Source organism: Podarcis vaucheri (genome assembly GCF_965113315.1).
Source record: "Podarcis vaucheri genome assembly, chromosome: 15".
Lineage (NCBI taxonomy): Eukaryota > Metazoa > Chordata > Lepidosauria > Squamata > Lacertidae > Podarcis > Podarcis vaucheri.
This window is the reverse complement of record NC_138753.1, coordinates 5537258-5552337: the sequence shown is the minus strand read 5'-3', so window position 1 is coordinate 5552337 and position 15080 is coordinate 5537258. Positions and strand designations below refer to the sequence as shown.

Below are 15080 nucleotides of genomic sequence, written 5' to 3'. Positions count from 1 at the left end.
TGTTTGCAATTGGGCCTGGCTATTGTGGTCTAGTTTGCTGGTAACAGTTTGCATACTAAGCTTAGTAAAGTACACATTTAAAAAAATAAAGGAAATATAATCAGAAAGAGGTAATGTTACTGTAATTTTAATTTACTCTTGAGGAATAAAGGTCAAAATTTCAAATCTATTTCACTATGATGGGTTGGCATGGTGTAGTGCCTGAGGCTGCAGTCTTTTACACACTTACCTGATGGGTACAAGCCCCACTGAAATCAATGGGCTTACTTCTGAGCAGAATTGCAGTGTAAAAGGAGAGAGGAGGCAAGGGATTTATGGGTTCAAATCTCAGTGAAGCAGCAGAACTATTAGCTGAAAAAGACTTTGACATCTCAGAAAGCACCTCTCCCAAACACTGAGAGTTACCGGTAATTATCATTTGAGGTATGACAAAGTATAATATGAATAAAACAAATTTTGTGATTGGGGAAACAATATATCAAGGGAAGGCCGTATCAGCATCAATTTACCTGGCTCGCCCTGTAGAACTTTCCAAGATTTGTTCTATACAGGCTCAGAACAGCCAGGAGGGTCTGCACGGAGACTGCAAAGAAAAAAATGCTTAGTTTAGATGACTTAAATCCCTAGGTGAAGAAGTTGAATGTTCCAGGCTTATAGACCCAGTTCGAATCCTCATTCAGCCATGAAGCTAATTCACTGGGCAAGTCACATTTTCTCTCTTCCACTGTGTGGTTTTAACTAATCTTTATGTTTGTTATCTCCTGCCAACCTAGCAGTTTGAAAGCACGTCAAAGTGCAATTAGATAAATAGGTACCGCTCCAGCGGGAAGGTAAACGGCGTTTCCATGCGCTGCTCTGGTTAGCCAGAAGTGGCTTAGTCATGCTGGCCACATGACCCGGAAGCTGTCTGCGAGCTCCCTCGGCCAATAAAGCGAGATGAGCGCCGCAACCCCAGAGTTGGTTACAACTGGACCTAATGGTCAGGGGTCCCCTTTACCATATCCACACTTCCTGATAAGAGGACAGCACACACACACACACCAGTTACCTGATAGAAGTAGTACTAGAATATAAAAAATATCATCGTGAACCCAGGAAGCTGCCATATAGCAAGTCAGCCAATTGGTCCATTTGGGTCAGTCTTGTCTACCACTGACTGGCAGCAGCTCTCCAGGATTTCAGGAAGGGAGTCTCTCTCCCAGCCCTACTGGAGATGCCATGGAATTGAGTCGGCCACAACTGGACCTAATGGTCAGGGGTCCCTTTACCTTTACCTTTGTTATATTGCTGAGTTACCTGTACAGGCAATCCTCATTTTGCACGGGGGGCTCCATTCTGGACCCCAACACACGTCGGCAGAGCACACCTAAGCCCACTCTGCCCTTTTATATTATGACGTGCTGATCACATGTCATACAGACGTGCCTAAACCGGAAGTTGCCTGTACATTACTTAGAGACAGTCCGAATTAAGTGGTATATAAATGGACAAACTGACTGACTACTTATTAAGCTGGACAGGAGGAAAAGACTGTATACAATGCCCCGAGCGCCTTGGCAGAAAGGTGGGATGGAATGGTAATTTATTTCTTTCTTTATTGGATTTACATACCACCCTTCATCAAAAGATCTGGGGCAGTTCAAGAGAAAAACACACAAGATAAAAGCACAAATAAATATATTACGTGTACTAATAAATATATTAGTAGTGAATTGGCTGTAAAGCTGTTGAGTAATGCCAAACGAATAATTCCTTTGATGTTGTCGGCAAGGTTTACAAAAGCAGAGGCGGGGAAACTCAGTTAGGGATTTACTACGTGGACTTAGGATGAAGGGAGGCTGCAGATCTTCAGGAGTTGGGCTGCAACTCCCAGCATCCCTAACCACTGACCATGCTGGCTGAGGCTGATGGGAGTTAACAGCCAACACCATCTGGAGGGCTACAGGCTTCCCAACGACTCTTATCTCCAACTCTTCATCTGCAGTGTGAACTACCTAGCAGGGCTGTTGTAAGGATCAGTAAGAATGCCATGTGAAACATCTGAAGACTCAGGGAAGCATTCCATTCTACTACTACTACTACTACTACTACTACTATTATTATTATTAACAACAACAACAACAACAACAACAACAAAATGAAAAGCCACTGAAGTGCAGTTCTGCTGCTGTACATAAACTTTTAAAAAGGTCAAATTTCCCCACCAATAAATGTCTTTTAATGGCTCTAACATTAATTTTTTGTTAAGAAACCTCCAATAACTGTTGAAACTAGGAATGGTTTTATAAAAGCATTTACAGGCAACTGCTTAGAAAAAAAAACCAAAGCTCCTTTTGCACATGGAATGGACATTATATTAGACTCATCCAACAAGCTCCAATATGAAATCTCCTCCCATGCTAAATTAGCACCTGGGCTGAGAGAATCATTTGGGGAATCCAGAGTTGAAGTCTGAGTGCCATTAATAATTATTGGATTAGTTGTTTTTTTAATCTAGCTCATTGTTTCTTTTTCTACATATACAAAGTGATCCATTAAAAGATTTTCTTAAAGCCTTTTAAGACAACTAGGGCTGGAAAGAAATCTGGTTCAGTTTGCATTTAAAGGCAAACCTGATAAATTCACACTTTATGAAGCTGTATGCAAAACGAACTACAGCTATGTTTTGAAACTCACTTTTCTCTGAATTTTGCAACACCGCTCTCCAAACAAGCAACATGTACAAAAATGCAAATACTAGAATGAAGTGTGCATAAAATGCATATAAAAGTGAATCTAACATGCAAAATACATTATATTAGGGGAAACTGCTGCAAAAATATATGTATTTGGAGAAATTTTCATCAGGATTTTTTTAATGATAGCAATAATCACAAACTGGTGGAGAAATGAACTGACTGGAGAGAACAAGAAACTGATAAATTGCCCATCCCGAAACACATCGCACTGCCTCATTTTAACACTGTTAAACGGCTTCAGGTAATGTTGCCACAAGATGATCAAATAGAATGCAAAAGAAGGGCAGATAAAGAGTGCAGGTTTTCCCCGCCCTTCGAGTCATCACGTAGGCCAGCACATTGTGTGTGTGTTTTTGTGTTTGAGTGTGTATCTATCTCTGCACAGAAACGATTAACTAAGAGGAACTTCGCCAGATGCTTGGGAACATAACTTGCTCTTCAATTATATTTACTCAGCATCGACTCAAAACGAAGTGCACTGTTAGCAAGACAGGAAAACCTTTTAAGATTACTGTCTGATAAGGGCATGCGTAAGCTACGTAGTAAATCTTAACAGCGATGGGGGGAGAGAGAAAAAGGAAGTTATTAAGCCTACTGTGCAAGGAATCACATAGTCACCATATCATGATGGAAAGTTTCTAAACCAAAACATCTGATCTGTCGTCCCTTCAGAGACATGGCTGAATGTAAACATACCCAAGGCAGATTTATTAGTCTGTGGATAGTCCTCATTATTTGAAATGCATGTACACGCACACACACCTAATAGCTATCAGAAATACTTCGTTTCTAGAAGTCGTGATTTTTGACCTGGAAGACTTTCCCCAAATCCAGATGTGCGGTGGTTGGTGGCAGTTGCTCAGCAGTGAATCAAAGGCATTTTGTCTATGCTTAAAACCATTATTTTCTTTTATTGCTACTTCACATGTGCTCCTGGGCTGTGTGGGTTTAGGTTTAAAAGTTTCAGATCCAACTGAACTTTAGCCATTAGTATACTGCCCAAAACATTAAGAAAAATATTGATGCCAAACTAGCCATTAGCCAAATGTTTCTTGCCAAGGGCAGCAGCTGTGAGTCTACAGTCTCCCTCTATAATGTAAAGTACAACCTGCCTGCCTCCTTTTGTCATCGTAAGCCACAGGTCAGTGGTAAAGAACACCTGCTTGGCATGTAGAAGAAACCAGGTTCAATTGCTGAGATCTCCAGCTAGGTTTGGGCAAAACCCTGGAGAACCACTTCTGAGTTAGTGCAAACTAGTATTCTTTCATTCTTCCAGACCCAGGACTCACCTTTAACCAAAACCTGCATGTGTAGACCCATTCCTTAATATTTTGTTTATCATAAATTTATGTGGAGGTGAGAGTGCTGCTGTTGCAACCCACCTTAGATCAGACTGTGACTCAGAGGTGGGGTTCCAAACCCATCAGTTGAAGAGCGATGCTGTTTGACCAACCTTCCCAAACTTGGTGCCTTCCAGGTGTTTTGAACTACAACTCCCGACTTGGCTGAGGACATTACGGAGGGCATTTAGAGGGCATGAGGGTGGGGAAAGCTGCTGAAGACAACACTGAACTAGATGGGTAAATGGCCCCTTTAAACTCTGACCTAGGAGTTTAAAAACCTAGGTCACCTCAGTCTAGATCAATATTGGTGTGTTTTATGAACTAGCAATTTTACTGTAGGGACGTGGGTGGCGCTGTGGGTTAAACCACAGAGCCTAGGACTTGCCGATCAGAAGGTCGGCGGTTCGAATCCCCACGATGGGGTGAGCTCCTGTTGTTTGGTCCCTGCTCCTGCCAACCTAGCAGTTCGAAAGCACATCAAAGTGCATGTAGATAAATAGGTACTGCTCCAGCGGGAAGGTAAACGGCGTTTCTGTGCACTGCTCTGGCTTGCCAGAAGCGGCTTAGTCATGCTGGCCCCATGACCCGGAAGCTGTGTGCCGGCTCCCTCGGCCAATAAAGTGAGATGAGCGCCGCAACCCCAGAGTCGGTCACGACTGGACCTAATGGTCAGGGGCCCCTTTACCTTTATTTTGTGTGCGGAAACCATAGAAGTTCCAGGAAGACGTTGACAAACATTAGAAAGCAACTAAGCATGTTTCTATGAAGCTGCCTTATGCCAAGGGTTTCAGATGGCAGTCTTGCCCAGCTCTGCCTGGAGACTGCAGGGATTGAACTTGGAGCCTTCTGCCCCGAGCGCCTCCTTCCCCCCATTGCTGCAAAGTGGGTCACTTATAGAGAGGGCTTTCAAAAGCAGGTTTTGACATGGTGTTGGAGCCCAGACTACCAAGTACACCCTGTTCAGCTCTTTAGAGCCAGGCCAGGGATACCATGCATGCCAGAGCAGGGGCCGTGTTGTGATGGACGAGGCTGGGTTTAAGAACTTTGCATGAGAGATACAAAACAGAAGGCAAAGAAAGGCTGAAGTGCAGGGTAAGATTTACGATGTTCAATTATTTCCCTCACAATTCCCCCCTCCCTCTAGGGTATAAGCACATAATATATTGTACTTTCCATTACCTGGTACAAATATAAAACATATCTGAAAAACACATTTCATCCCTATAACATATTAAAACAACAAGAAAGGGGCCATGGCAGGGTTTGATAGATTAACTGTCGCCCACTGATGTTGTGCCATATTAGTTAACAGCAAATTAATATCATCGCACACATTTTATTCCCCCTTACATCTTACAAAGAAAAATTAGGCCAGAAAGCCTGCAATTCTGAAACTCCTGTATTAAATCCCCAAAAGCCATAACAACACACAGTGGAGCAAGAGCAAACCTTGCCCATTTTGGCTACCCCGGGACATTTCCTTTAAGCCACCTTTAAGCTCCGACTCAAAGCCGCAGAGACCCCCTTTTGCAATCTAGATTCTACCCGACACGCGTGTATTTTATGAACTGGCATATTTCACTGCATTTATTCTGCATGTCCTTATTGTGATCTGAAGCCAGGGCTTTTCATCAGCACCCAATTGTTAAAATAAATCCAAACAACGCAATAGCTTTGGGGTTACGTAGTTGTAAGAAGCAGTAGAAGGTTGCGATTTTCTGGTACACATGAGTAGATATAGATGAAATCGATTTCATTTGTTATGAATTCACACACACACACACACACACACACACGATAGCCACATGGAACCTCCATCTTCAGACGCAGTTTGCTGCTGAATATCTGTTGTTGGACAAGGTGGGCACAGGGACATAGGAAAAACCTTACACTGAGTCAGTCCATTGGTCTATCTATCTTAGTGTAGACACAGACTGGCAATTGCGCTCCAGGAGTTCAGGTAGGAGTCTCTCCCAGTCCAATTGGAGATGCAGAGGATTACATCAGTGGCCTTCTGCATGCAAAGCAGGTGCCCTGCTATGGTTTCCATACCCTGCTCTGGGTTTCCTGGTGCAATGGTCTCCTTATGTTCATCAAAATAAAAAAAATCCTTCCAGTAGCACCTTAGAAACCAATTAAGTTTGTTACTGGTATGAGCTTTCAGGTGCATGCACACTTCTTCAGATACCAATATTTTCGTGCATGCACACAAAAGCTTATACCAATAACAAACTTAGTTGGGCTCTAAGGTGCTACTGGAAGGAATTTTTTAATTTTGTTTCAACTATGGCAGACCAATACGGCTACCTACCTATATCTAGAATTATGTTCATCACTCCACTTTGATTTTCTCTGCAGTAGCCAGAGTCCACGATACATCATTTAAATGCACAAACCTGACCTGGCCTGTTTCCAAACAGAGAGAAGCACATGTTGTCACAAACCCTTATATATTGTTGAGAGAGACATACTTAAAAAAAAAAAAAGTGGGAACAGTTTGTGTATCTGGGGATTCGTGATTTTAATAATTAACTCTGGGTGCTAAAAGGAAAGAAATGAAACATTTAAAACTGCTTATATATTTAAATTTACAGGTTTGTGCGTTTAAATGATGTATCGCGGACTCTGGCTACTGCAGAGAAAAGCAACTACAAATTACATACAGTGGTACCTCGGGTTACATACGCTTCAGGTTACAGACTCCGCTAACCCAGAAATAGTACCTCATGTTAAGAACTTTGCTTCAGGATGAGAACAGAAATCATGCTCCAGCGGCACGGCGGCAGCGGGAGGCCCCATTAGTTAAAGTGGTGCTTCAGGTTAAGAACAGTTTCAGGTTAAGAACGGACCTCCAGAATGAATTAAGTACTTAACCCAAGATACCACTGTATTTCAAAAGGAAAGGAAGACCCTAAACAATGCTACACCGTTTGGTGGGATTTCATTTCTTATCTATCCAGTTCAGATATACAAAACTCTCTTCCTCCACCAAAATACAAAAACCAGCTTTTATGAAGTGTTTTGCTGCTTTCATTTTTCTACATTATCTGCTCTCTATTCATTAGGAAAATACAACCTCTACTGCTGCTATGTTTAGTAATTTCAATCAGGTTTCCCCCCCCCCCCCGTTTGTTTGTACTTTTGATTTTACAGTAATAAAAAAAACTTCATGGAAATAAATAAATCCATAAATTTGGTGGTCTGGTGGTCCCATATGGTAAGGTTTTGTTTCAACTTGGGAGGGAATCAGACAAAGAGGGTTGGGAAAGGCAGATGGTGGCAGGAGGAGATGATGAGGTTAGCAAATACAATCAGCAACCAGACATTAGCGGTTTTGACAAGTGCCATTAAAGACAGCCAAAATAAAGCTGTCGCCTAAATGCTCCATGTAGGGGAATTCAGAGGGAACCTGGAGCCCATCAGTGCTAAGTCTTTTAACCTCCACAAGAGAAGATTAACAATCTCCAACCATCTGCAGAATAGTAGGAAAGGGGATGTCTAGCAACTATTGGTGGAGCTCCAAGGGTAGATTCACATTTTTTTAAAAAAACCAAAACAAAACCAAGTAATCCCAACAGTCCCCAGGTATTCGTGAGGAAAAATGGGTTGTCTGACCCACAATTCCTGTATAAAAGGAATTGGCTATAAAAGGAGCAGAAATGGCTTCTTCCCATGTCTCTAAGAAGTTTCTCTCTTCTCTCTCTTTGAGGAGGAAAACAAATATGCTTTTAGGAATATCAAGTTATGCTCCAGAAGGGAAAGAATATATCTCCAGCAAATAAATTTCAAAGGAGACTCCAGCATGAAATCATTGCTTCGAGTTTTAAAAGATGGTTCATTCTGTTTGAGCATAAATAGAGTCAATGGTTTTGCATTTCCCTTCAGGTGTCTGTTAACTTAGCAATGCTAGGGGTGTGTGTGTTGCATTATTGCCAATTAGTTATTGCTCAACTTCTTTTGCAGACATTTAGGCTTCCGCTGAATTGCCACAGAATGTACTTCCATTGCCACCAGCCACCTTGCTGGTGCTAAGCATGTGCTTAGGGTTTGGATGGAAGAAACCTTGGGACCACAGGGCTTGAAGGGGGTACAGCCCCCCAACCCAATACGTAAGGGGCCGAGAGTCTCGCTTGCGTTGAACAACAGGTAGTTAGCAATGAGATTGGCAGGTGACCACAGTGAGCCTTTGACAGTGGGGCAGTGTCCCCCCACCCTCTGCTTCCTCACCTGGGTTTTGCTCTTCCCCATCCTAGTGACTTCTGCCCCCCAGCACACCCCTTTTAGCATGACAACCCCCCCCCATCATTTGACCCACACTGCAGTGGAAATCGCAAATAGGACAAAACAGGATGATTGCTCTGGAGAGACTAGAGAGTGATTGGCGATGGCCGGGTTTGGCTCCCTGGCCGCTGGCTGCCGACCCCTTACAGAACTCAGCCTCCACCTCTTAAAACTACACAGAATGAGGGAAAACAGTGCCCTGTCTCCACACGTATACCAGCAGCTGGCAGAAGGACAATTGGGACCTACTGGTAGCTTTCCAGGTGATTTGCAGTAAATAAGCAATGATACAGAATCCCAACCATTTAGCAATGCCAACAACAAAAAGCCTCTCCTTCCCTTAAATGAGGCTGCTGAAATCAATAAAGCTTTGGGTAAAAAAAGAAATGTGTGTGGGTTCCAGTTCTGGGTTGAGCATGTGCTCAGGGGCACCATATTCTGTTCCAATGCTAGATCCCACAGAGAAAGCAACAAGGCCGGAGGGGCAAGGCTAGGTTGAAGGCTGCTGGAGCACGGACAGGCCTGGCGAAAGTTGGGAGCAGGCTGAGGCCTTGTGAACATCTGTCTCCAGACTACCTCCTCCAGGCTCCACCCTCTTGTGGAGAACATCAGAGGCTCCTAGGGCCAGCTCTCTGGCCTGAAGATGGACACTGTTCCTACATTCCATAGCTTTCATCTTGGTTTGTTCCTTGCACCACCAGACTGGTGATGTGTGTAGGGGGATATCTGGTTCTTCAGAGAAAGGTGCTTGTGAAGATCTGGGCTCTGGCCCTATAAGTTCTTGGGGGCTGAGAGGTTCTTCTGAGGGGCTCCTGTCCAACAGCATCAGGCGCAATGGTCTCCTTATGTTCATCAGTCCACTTTGAGCCTGGAACCCAACTCATCTCTCCATCTGGTGCCCCTGCAGCCTCTGACAGTGTCCAGGTCACTGGGGTCAGGATAGTGCCCACTTCCCTGTTTCTCTATTTTGCATTTGACTCTGGTTGGTGCATCTCGGGGTTGTAGTGAAAAACAAAGTAGATCCAGCAAGCCTGAGTCTGCCCACTCCTACCGTACACCACCTTCGTTCCATAATGGAGGAAAGGAAGGAGAGACACATGCTAAATAAATTTGTCATAAAAGTCAATGCCGTAACAAACCCCACTAGTCCATTGGTAGTGGTGAACTTCAACCCCATCAGCTGCAGCCAGCACAGCCACAAAGTGCCCTGCCATCTGAGATATGGAGGGTGGTCACAGGAGTTGGGGCTTTCTCAGTAGTGGCCCCTGGTTTATGGAAGTCCCGAAGAGGTTTGCCTGCTGTTCTGACACAGTGTAATCATATGGGGGGGGGGGACAGCAGGGAGCCTCCTGCACTCATGAAGGTTTCCTGCGCATTTTAGAACCTAGGGTTGATGAGAATGATGAAGGGGTGGAGCTAGTACATTCATCCCTCTGACCCCCATTTGCACAATTACTGTGCATGGTGTCAAGAGTACTTGAAAAAGCCTTTTGTGAACGTCTTTCAGGTGCCAAGCAAACCCTTTTTTTTTTTATTCTCCCAGGCTTTAAAAATCTGATACTTTCCATCCCATTTTGCTGAGTTTTGACACGCCTGTTACACTCCCAATTTTTTTTAAGGTTATAGCTTTTCTGTCTGGTGTGGATTTTAGCTCCTTTTAATTGTTTCAATGCTGCTAATCAAACTGCATCTTAGCCATTGTGTTTTTAATTTGATTTGACACTTCTTGTCCATTGCTCAGAGAAGGCAAGTTACTGGGTGACTGTTAAGTGCAGTAAGTAAAACAAACTCTCTCCACTGAAGTAAGTGGATTTTCAAATTTATTGGCTTGCATGTTTCCTCTGATAGAGGAAGACTCCTTCCATTTTGTTAGGAAAGAAAATCCTAACAGGTGTATGCGAAAGGTTATTTGAAGTTATTACAAATATCTCAAGTATCTCACTAATACTGATACCAGGGTGGGGGTATATTATATTATATTATATTATATTATATTATATTATATTATATTATATTATATTATATTATATTATATTATATTATATTATATTATATTATATTATATTATACACCGTGATCAACTCCCACCCAGGAACCAATGTCCCCACTGTGGAAGGACATATGGATCAAGAATTGGCCCCCACTGTCACTTACGGACTCATTGTTAAAATCGTGTTTATGGAAGACAATCTTACTCAGCTATGAGTGATTGCAAAAGAAAGAAAGAAAAGATAATAAATTTATACATAAAGTAAACTTCAATAACTGAACTCACCAGAATAGGCATGTGAAAAAAGCAAATCAGGCTAAAGCAGTAAAAGCATTTCAAAATGCTTGAACAAACTAATTATGTTTTAACTAAGTGCCAGAATAGCAGCAATATTGGAGCCTGGCAAGCTGGCAAGGGGAGGGTATTCCAAAAGCAGTCAGCCACCATAGAGAATGCTCTATCCTGCATCACCACACAGTTGTCCCATTTTCACACTCACAACAACCTTACAAGAGAGGAAGACTAGCTTAATGAACTTCACAGCTGGGTGAGGGGTCTGAACTCAGATCTCTCTGGTACAACTCTAACACTTCACCCACCAAAGCCCATTGACTAGAAAAGTTATTAACTTTGGCTGGATCAGACCGCAAGTTCAAATTTATTTTATTTTTTAAAGAAGGAATCTCCATCCTCTCAACTCATACTGATAAAAGAGGCCTGGGACAAGAATCGTTTATTACAGTTTGCCTGATGACTTCCAAATGTTCTTGTATCGACCGCTCGAAGATAGAATTTCTGTTGCAGAAATTACATCCGACTGACAAAGAAATTCAATATCAGCAGAGTTTGGCATGAAGCACAAGATGGTGTTTTGGAAACTGCAACAGAAACATACCACCCTGGTCTACTGTGCATATTGGACAGTTTGTCCAAAAATAAAGTAATGAAGTAACGCTTGAGGGAATACTTTTCAACAGTCAGTGAGGCCTGGTGGGTTTACCTGGCGGCAGCGGCAGACAACCAAACAATGTTCTGATGAGTGCCAGGAGACTAGACCTTGAAGTCGCTACTTAAATTACCCACAGTGACTTGGATGCGTTGCCACTTTGGGGCATTGTGGGAAATTTAGATGGTGCTTCCAGACCAGGTGTCAATTAGAGTGCTGTTTGTCCAGTCAAAATCTATGCCACAAGAGTATTCAGTCCTTGAGTCCAGCTCTTCAGGGTCTCAGGCAAAAAAAGGTCATTTCCCCATCACCTGCTTTCTGATCCTTGTTTAACCGAAGATGCCAGTCATCCTAACACTGGGAACCTCTGCATGCAAAGCAAGTGCTTGATCACTGAGGGACAGTTCCTCCTGGTGATTGCTCTTGCTTATAGAGAAGCTTTGCAGCTACAAGTGCGCTACAATCAAGGTTTTAAAAAGGGCATCTTTTTCCATTCCGCCCCACATTGGTTCCACACAGCACCGCTTTCATTCCGCTGCAGTTTGGATTCCACAAAAATGATGTTATTCGGCTCACTGTTCACCATGGCCAAATTTAATAATGTGTTATTGTTAGGAGAGCCCACGTCATTCATTTCATTAGGGCCTGGGGGTGCTCTCAAGAAGGTACTGGGGGGAAATGATGGCAAGCAAATTGAGGACCGGGGCAGGGGAATGCTAACAATGAATACCAATCACATTCGCCTGCCTCATTATCATTCCTGTTTGCAGATGGGCATGCAAACTGACATAATTTCCAATACCATTTTCCATTTTAATTGAATTCTCCAAAATCCCTAAATACTAGTGACAGCTTCCATCCTCTAAACAAATAAAACAAGGCTGGCTCTATTCATCTTCCCTTCTTCTCATTTTTAAAACTGGAGGTGTTTGGAACTGAACCTGAGACTCAGAGAAAAGAGAGTTGTCTGGCATCTATTTTAGTATGATTTAAGCACCAGGCAAATATCTTTTTAAAATTTTTCTCAAGTCTTTTAATCTGCTTCAGTTTACGCCGCCCTAAGAACCCCTGTGATGGGGTGCCCTATAAACACTGTAAATAAAGCAAAGTAAAATAAAGTGAAGGTTCCCCACACTCCACTCCAAACATGAATGCCATTCTGTGTTGAAATCACACCCTCAGCAGCTAGGAGATTTCCCATAGTGATAACAAAGAGGGGTTTGTTAATGCTGCAATTGAGGGGTCAGCGGCAGCTGCGTCCAGGACTGCATCATAACAGTTCTAAAATACTGGCTGGCGACAATAGCTCTCATTAGAATACAGAACAATTAGAATGTTGCATTTGTAATCTCAGCATCTGCTACTGAACTCTTTTAAAGCAGATCTTAATAATACAGAATCTACTAGAAGCTGCGTCTAATTCAACCACCTCAAAATTGCACCAAAAGATTGCTTTAATTGGAAGCGTGGGGGACACCCAATTCGTTTTCTTCAGGCAAAAATAACCATACAATGCGTTAAAGTAACAAAAAACCAAACCAAACCCCAAAACAAGCTTACTCGCTCCCCCATCTCAGCACGCTTCATAAGTCTTACTGTAAATCAAAAGGCTTAATTAGAAATGAGGAACTGGAATGTCAGAAGCCCGGCCAGCTGCTACTGGAGAGTTTAGTATTAAAACATTTTTAATAAAGACGTACAGTAGCACTGAACATTTCCTTTCGTTTGTTGTGTTGGGTTCTGCTTAAAAATGCAGTTTATGGCTAAACAAAATAGGATCTCAGGGTCTCTAGAGAATAGAGGCATGTTTGCTTACTTTAATGTTTATAGTGTGTCTCCTAGAGATAATTCTATTTAGAAAATGTTCAGAAAAGGTGACTGACATTCAAAAATTGGATGGGTCCAATAGAAGTCCTGACAATCTTATTTGGCTTAGCTTTTTATATACAATTATGTATTTGTAAGAGAGATTTCTAATTTAAAAATCAAATGAATGTGGAATGCAGTATTTTGGCTGTAAAACACAAAATTCAATATGGCAATATGGTAAAGTTAAGCAGACACTGTGAATCTCTCTCTCTCTGGGCTATATCACATGAATGAAGAAATCTTTGTTGATTAATTATATTAGTCAGTTAATTGATCAATCAATTAAATCTTCATAGAAATATAATAGCTTTAAGGAAAAAACACATTTACTTTTTGAGGATACACACACACATCACATTGTCTTAGAAGAGGTATTCCCCAGTGTCTGTCAGATGAGGAAGAATGCTTCTTCTGAAGTGGTACTTGCTATCATGGTTTTGGTGCTGCAAATAACAAAACATTAAAAGCCTACTGCTCTCTTAGTCAATGTTACCATTCTCAGTTGAGCCAATTAAAAAATGAGCCAATTAATCAAACAAAAAGCTGTAGTTATGTGTGTATACAACAAACTGTTTCTATGTGTCTTCCTCCTGGCTGAGGGTTCTAGGCAGCCACCTGAGCCTTTTTCAGGATACTCCATTCCCTCCCCCCATTTCCACCTGGTTTTCCTTTCCTCAACAGAGAGTTGATGATCTGTAGCCACTGAGTAGGCTTTAAACTATGTTGGGCTGTTGTAATGTTTTTGAAATTCTACAAAACATTATTCCCTGAAGTCTGCTAGGAGATGTGTGTGAATGACATTGTTTTAGCTACATGAGAATTGGCACTCAGAGAATGAGTTTGCTATTAGAATATAGGACATGTAAGTTAAAAAAAAAAAAAGGTAAAGGATCCCTGGACGGTTAAGTCCAGTCAAAGGCAACTATGGGGTTGCGACACTCATCTTGCTTTCAGGCCGAGGGAGCCGGCATTTGGCTGCAGAGAGCTTTCCGGGTCATGTGGCCAGCATGACTAAACAGCTTCTGGGGCCATGGAACACTGTGACAGAAGCCAGAGCGCACGGAAACACCGTTTACCTTCCAGCCGCAGTGGTACCTATTTATCTACTTGCACTGGCGTGCTTTCAAACTGCTAGGTTGGCAGGAGCTGGGACAGAGCAACGGGAGCTCACCACGTCACGGGGACTCGAAACACCAACCTTCTGATTGGCAAGTTCAAAAGGCTCAGTGGTCTGGACCACAGCGCCATCTGCATCCCTTTGACATGAAAGTAAAGATGATTAGAAGCACAATGCCATCAAAATTTGGCACTTTTCAGACCTCTCAAATTCCATGGGCTGAGTATTTAACTGTGCCCTAGACCTTTTCATTTTCTTAAACTGTAATTACTCATCCTGGAACTGTAGGAGGGACAGGGATACGACCTGATCTAGCAGGAACATCCCATATGCAGGTCCTATTGAAATGAATAGGAAATCTGAGAAAGCCCATTTTGCTTCTAATGGGGCTACTGCATAGCGTCCTACTGAGTTGTGTCATAGGAACATGATGACTGTCACAGAGTTATAGAATCATAAGAGTTGGAGCGGACCCAAAGGGTCATCTTGTCCAACCCCCTGCAATGCAGAAATCTCAACAAAAGCATCGATGACAGATGGCCATCCAACCTCTACTTAAAAACCTCTAAGGATGGAGAGTCCACCACCTCCTGAGAGTCCGTCCCATTGCTGAACGGCTCTTACTGTCAGAAAGTTATTTCTGATGTTTAGTCGGAATCGTCTTTCTTGTAACTTGATGCCATTGTTTCGCGTCCTAACAAACAATAAGAGCCGTACTGGATCAGACCAAAGGCCCATCTAATCCAGCATCCTCCTCTCACTGGAAAGTAGCCAACTAGACCAATGTAAGACTTCC

General features: G+C 42.6%; 1 protein-coding gene across 8 annotated transcripts in view; it reads right to left on the bottom strand.

The window, feature by feature from the left end:
* The window catches only part of BRIP1 (BRCA1 interacting DNA helicase 1), a 313915-nt gene that overhangs the window by 94709 nt on the left and 204126 nt on the right, over positions 1-15080 (bottom strand). For 4 of the 8 annotated variants that reach the window (XR_014214176.1, XM_082201670.1, XM_082201671.1 and 1 more), the window contains one exon: positions 510-583. The exons of the other annotated variants lie outside the window; for them this stretch is intronic. Coding sequence is in view for 2 of the 4 variants with exons in the window: in XM_082201670.1 (XP_082057796.1) it covers positions 544-583 (40 nt within the window). In the remaining 2 variants the exon portion in view is untranslated. Of the gene's footprint in view, positions 1-509; positions 584-15080 lie in introns of those variants that run through there. 8 annotated transcript variants of the gene reach the window in all.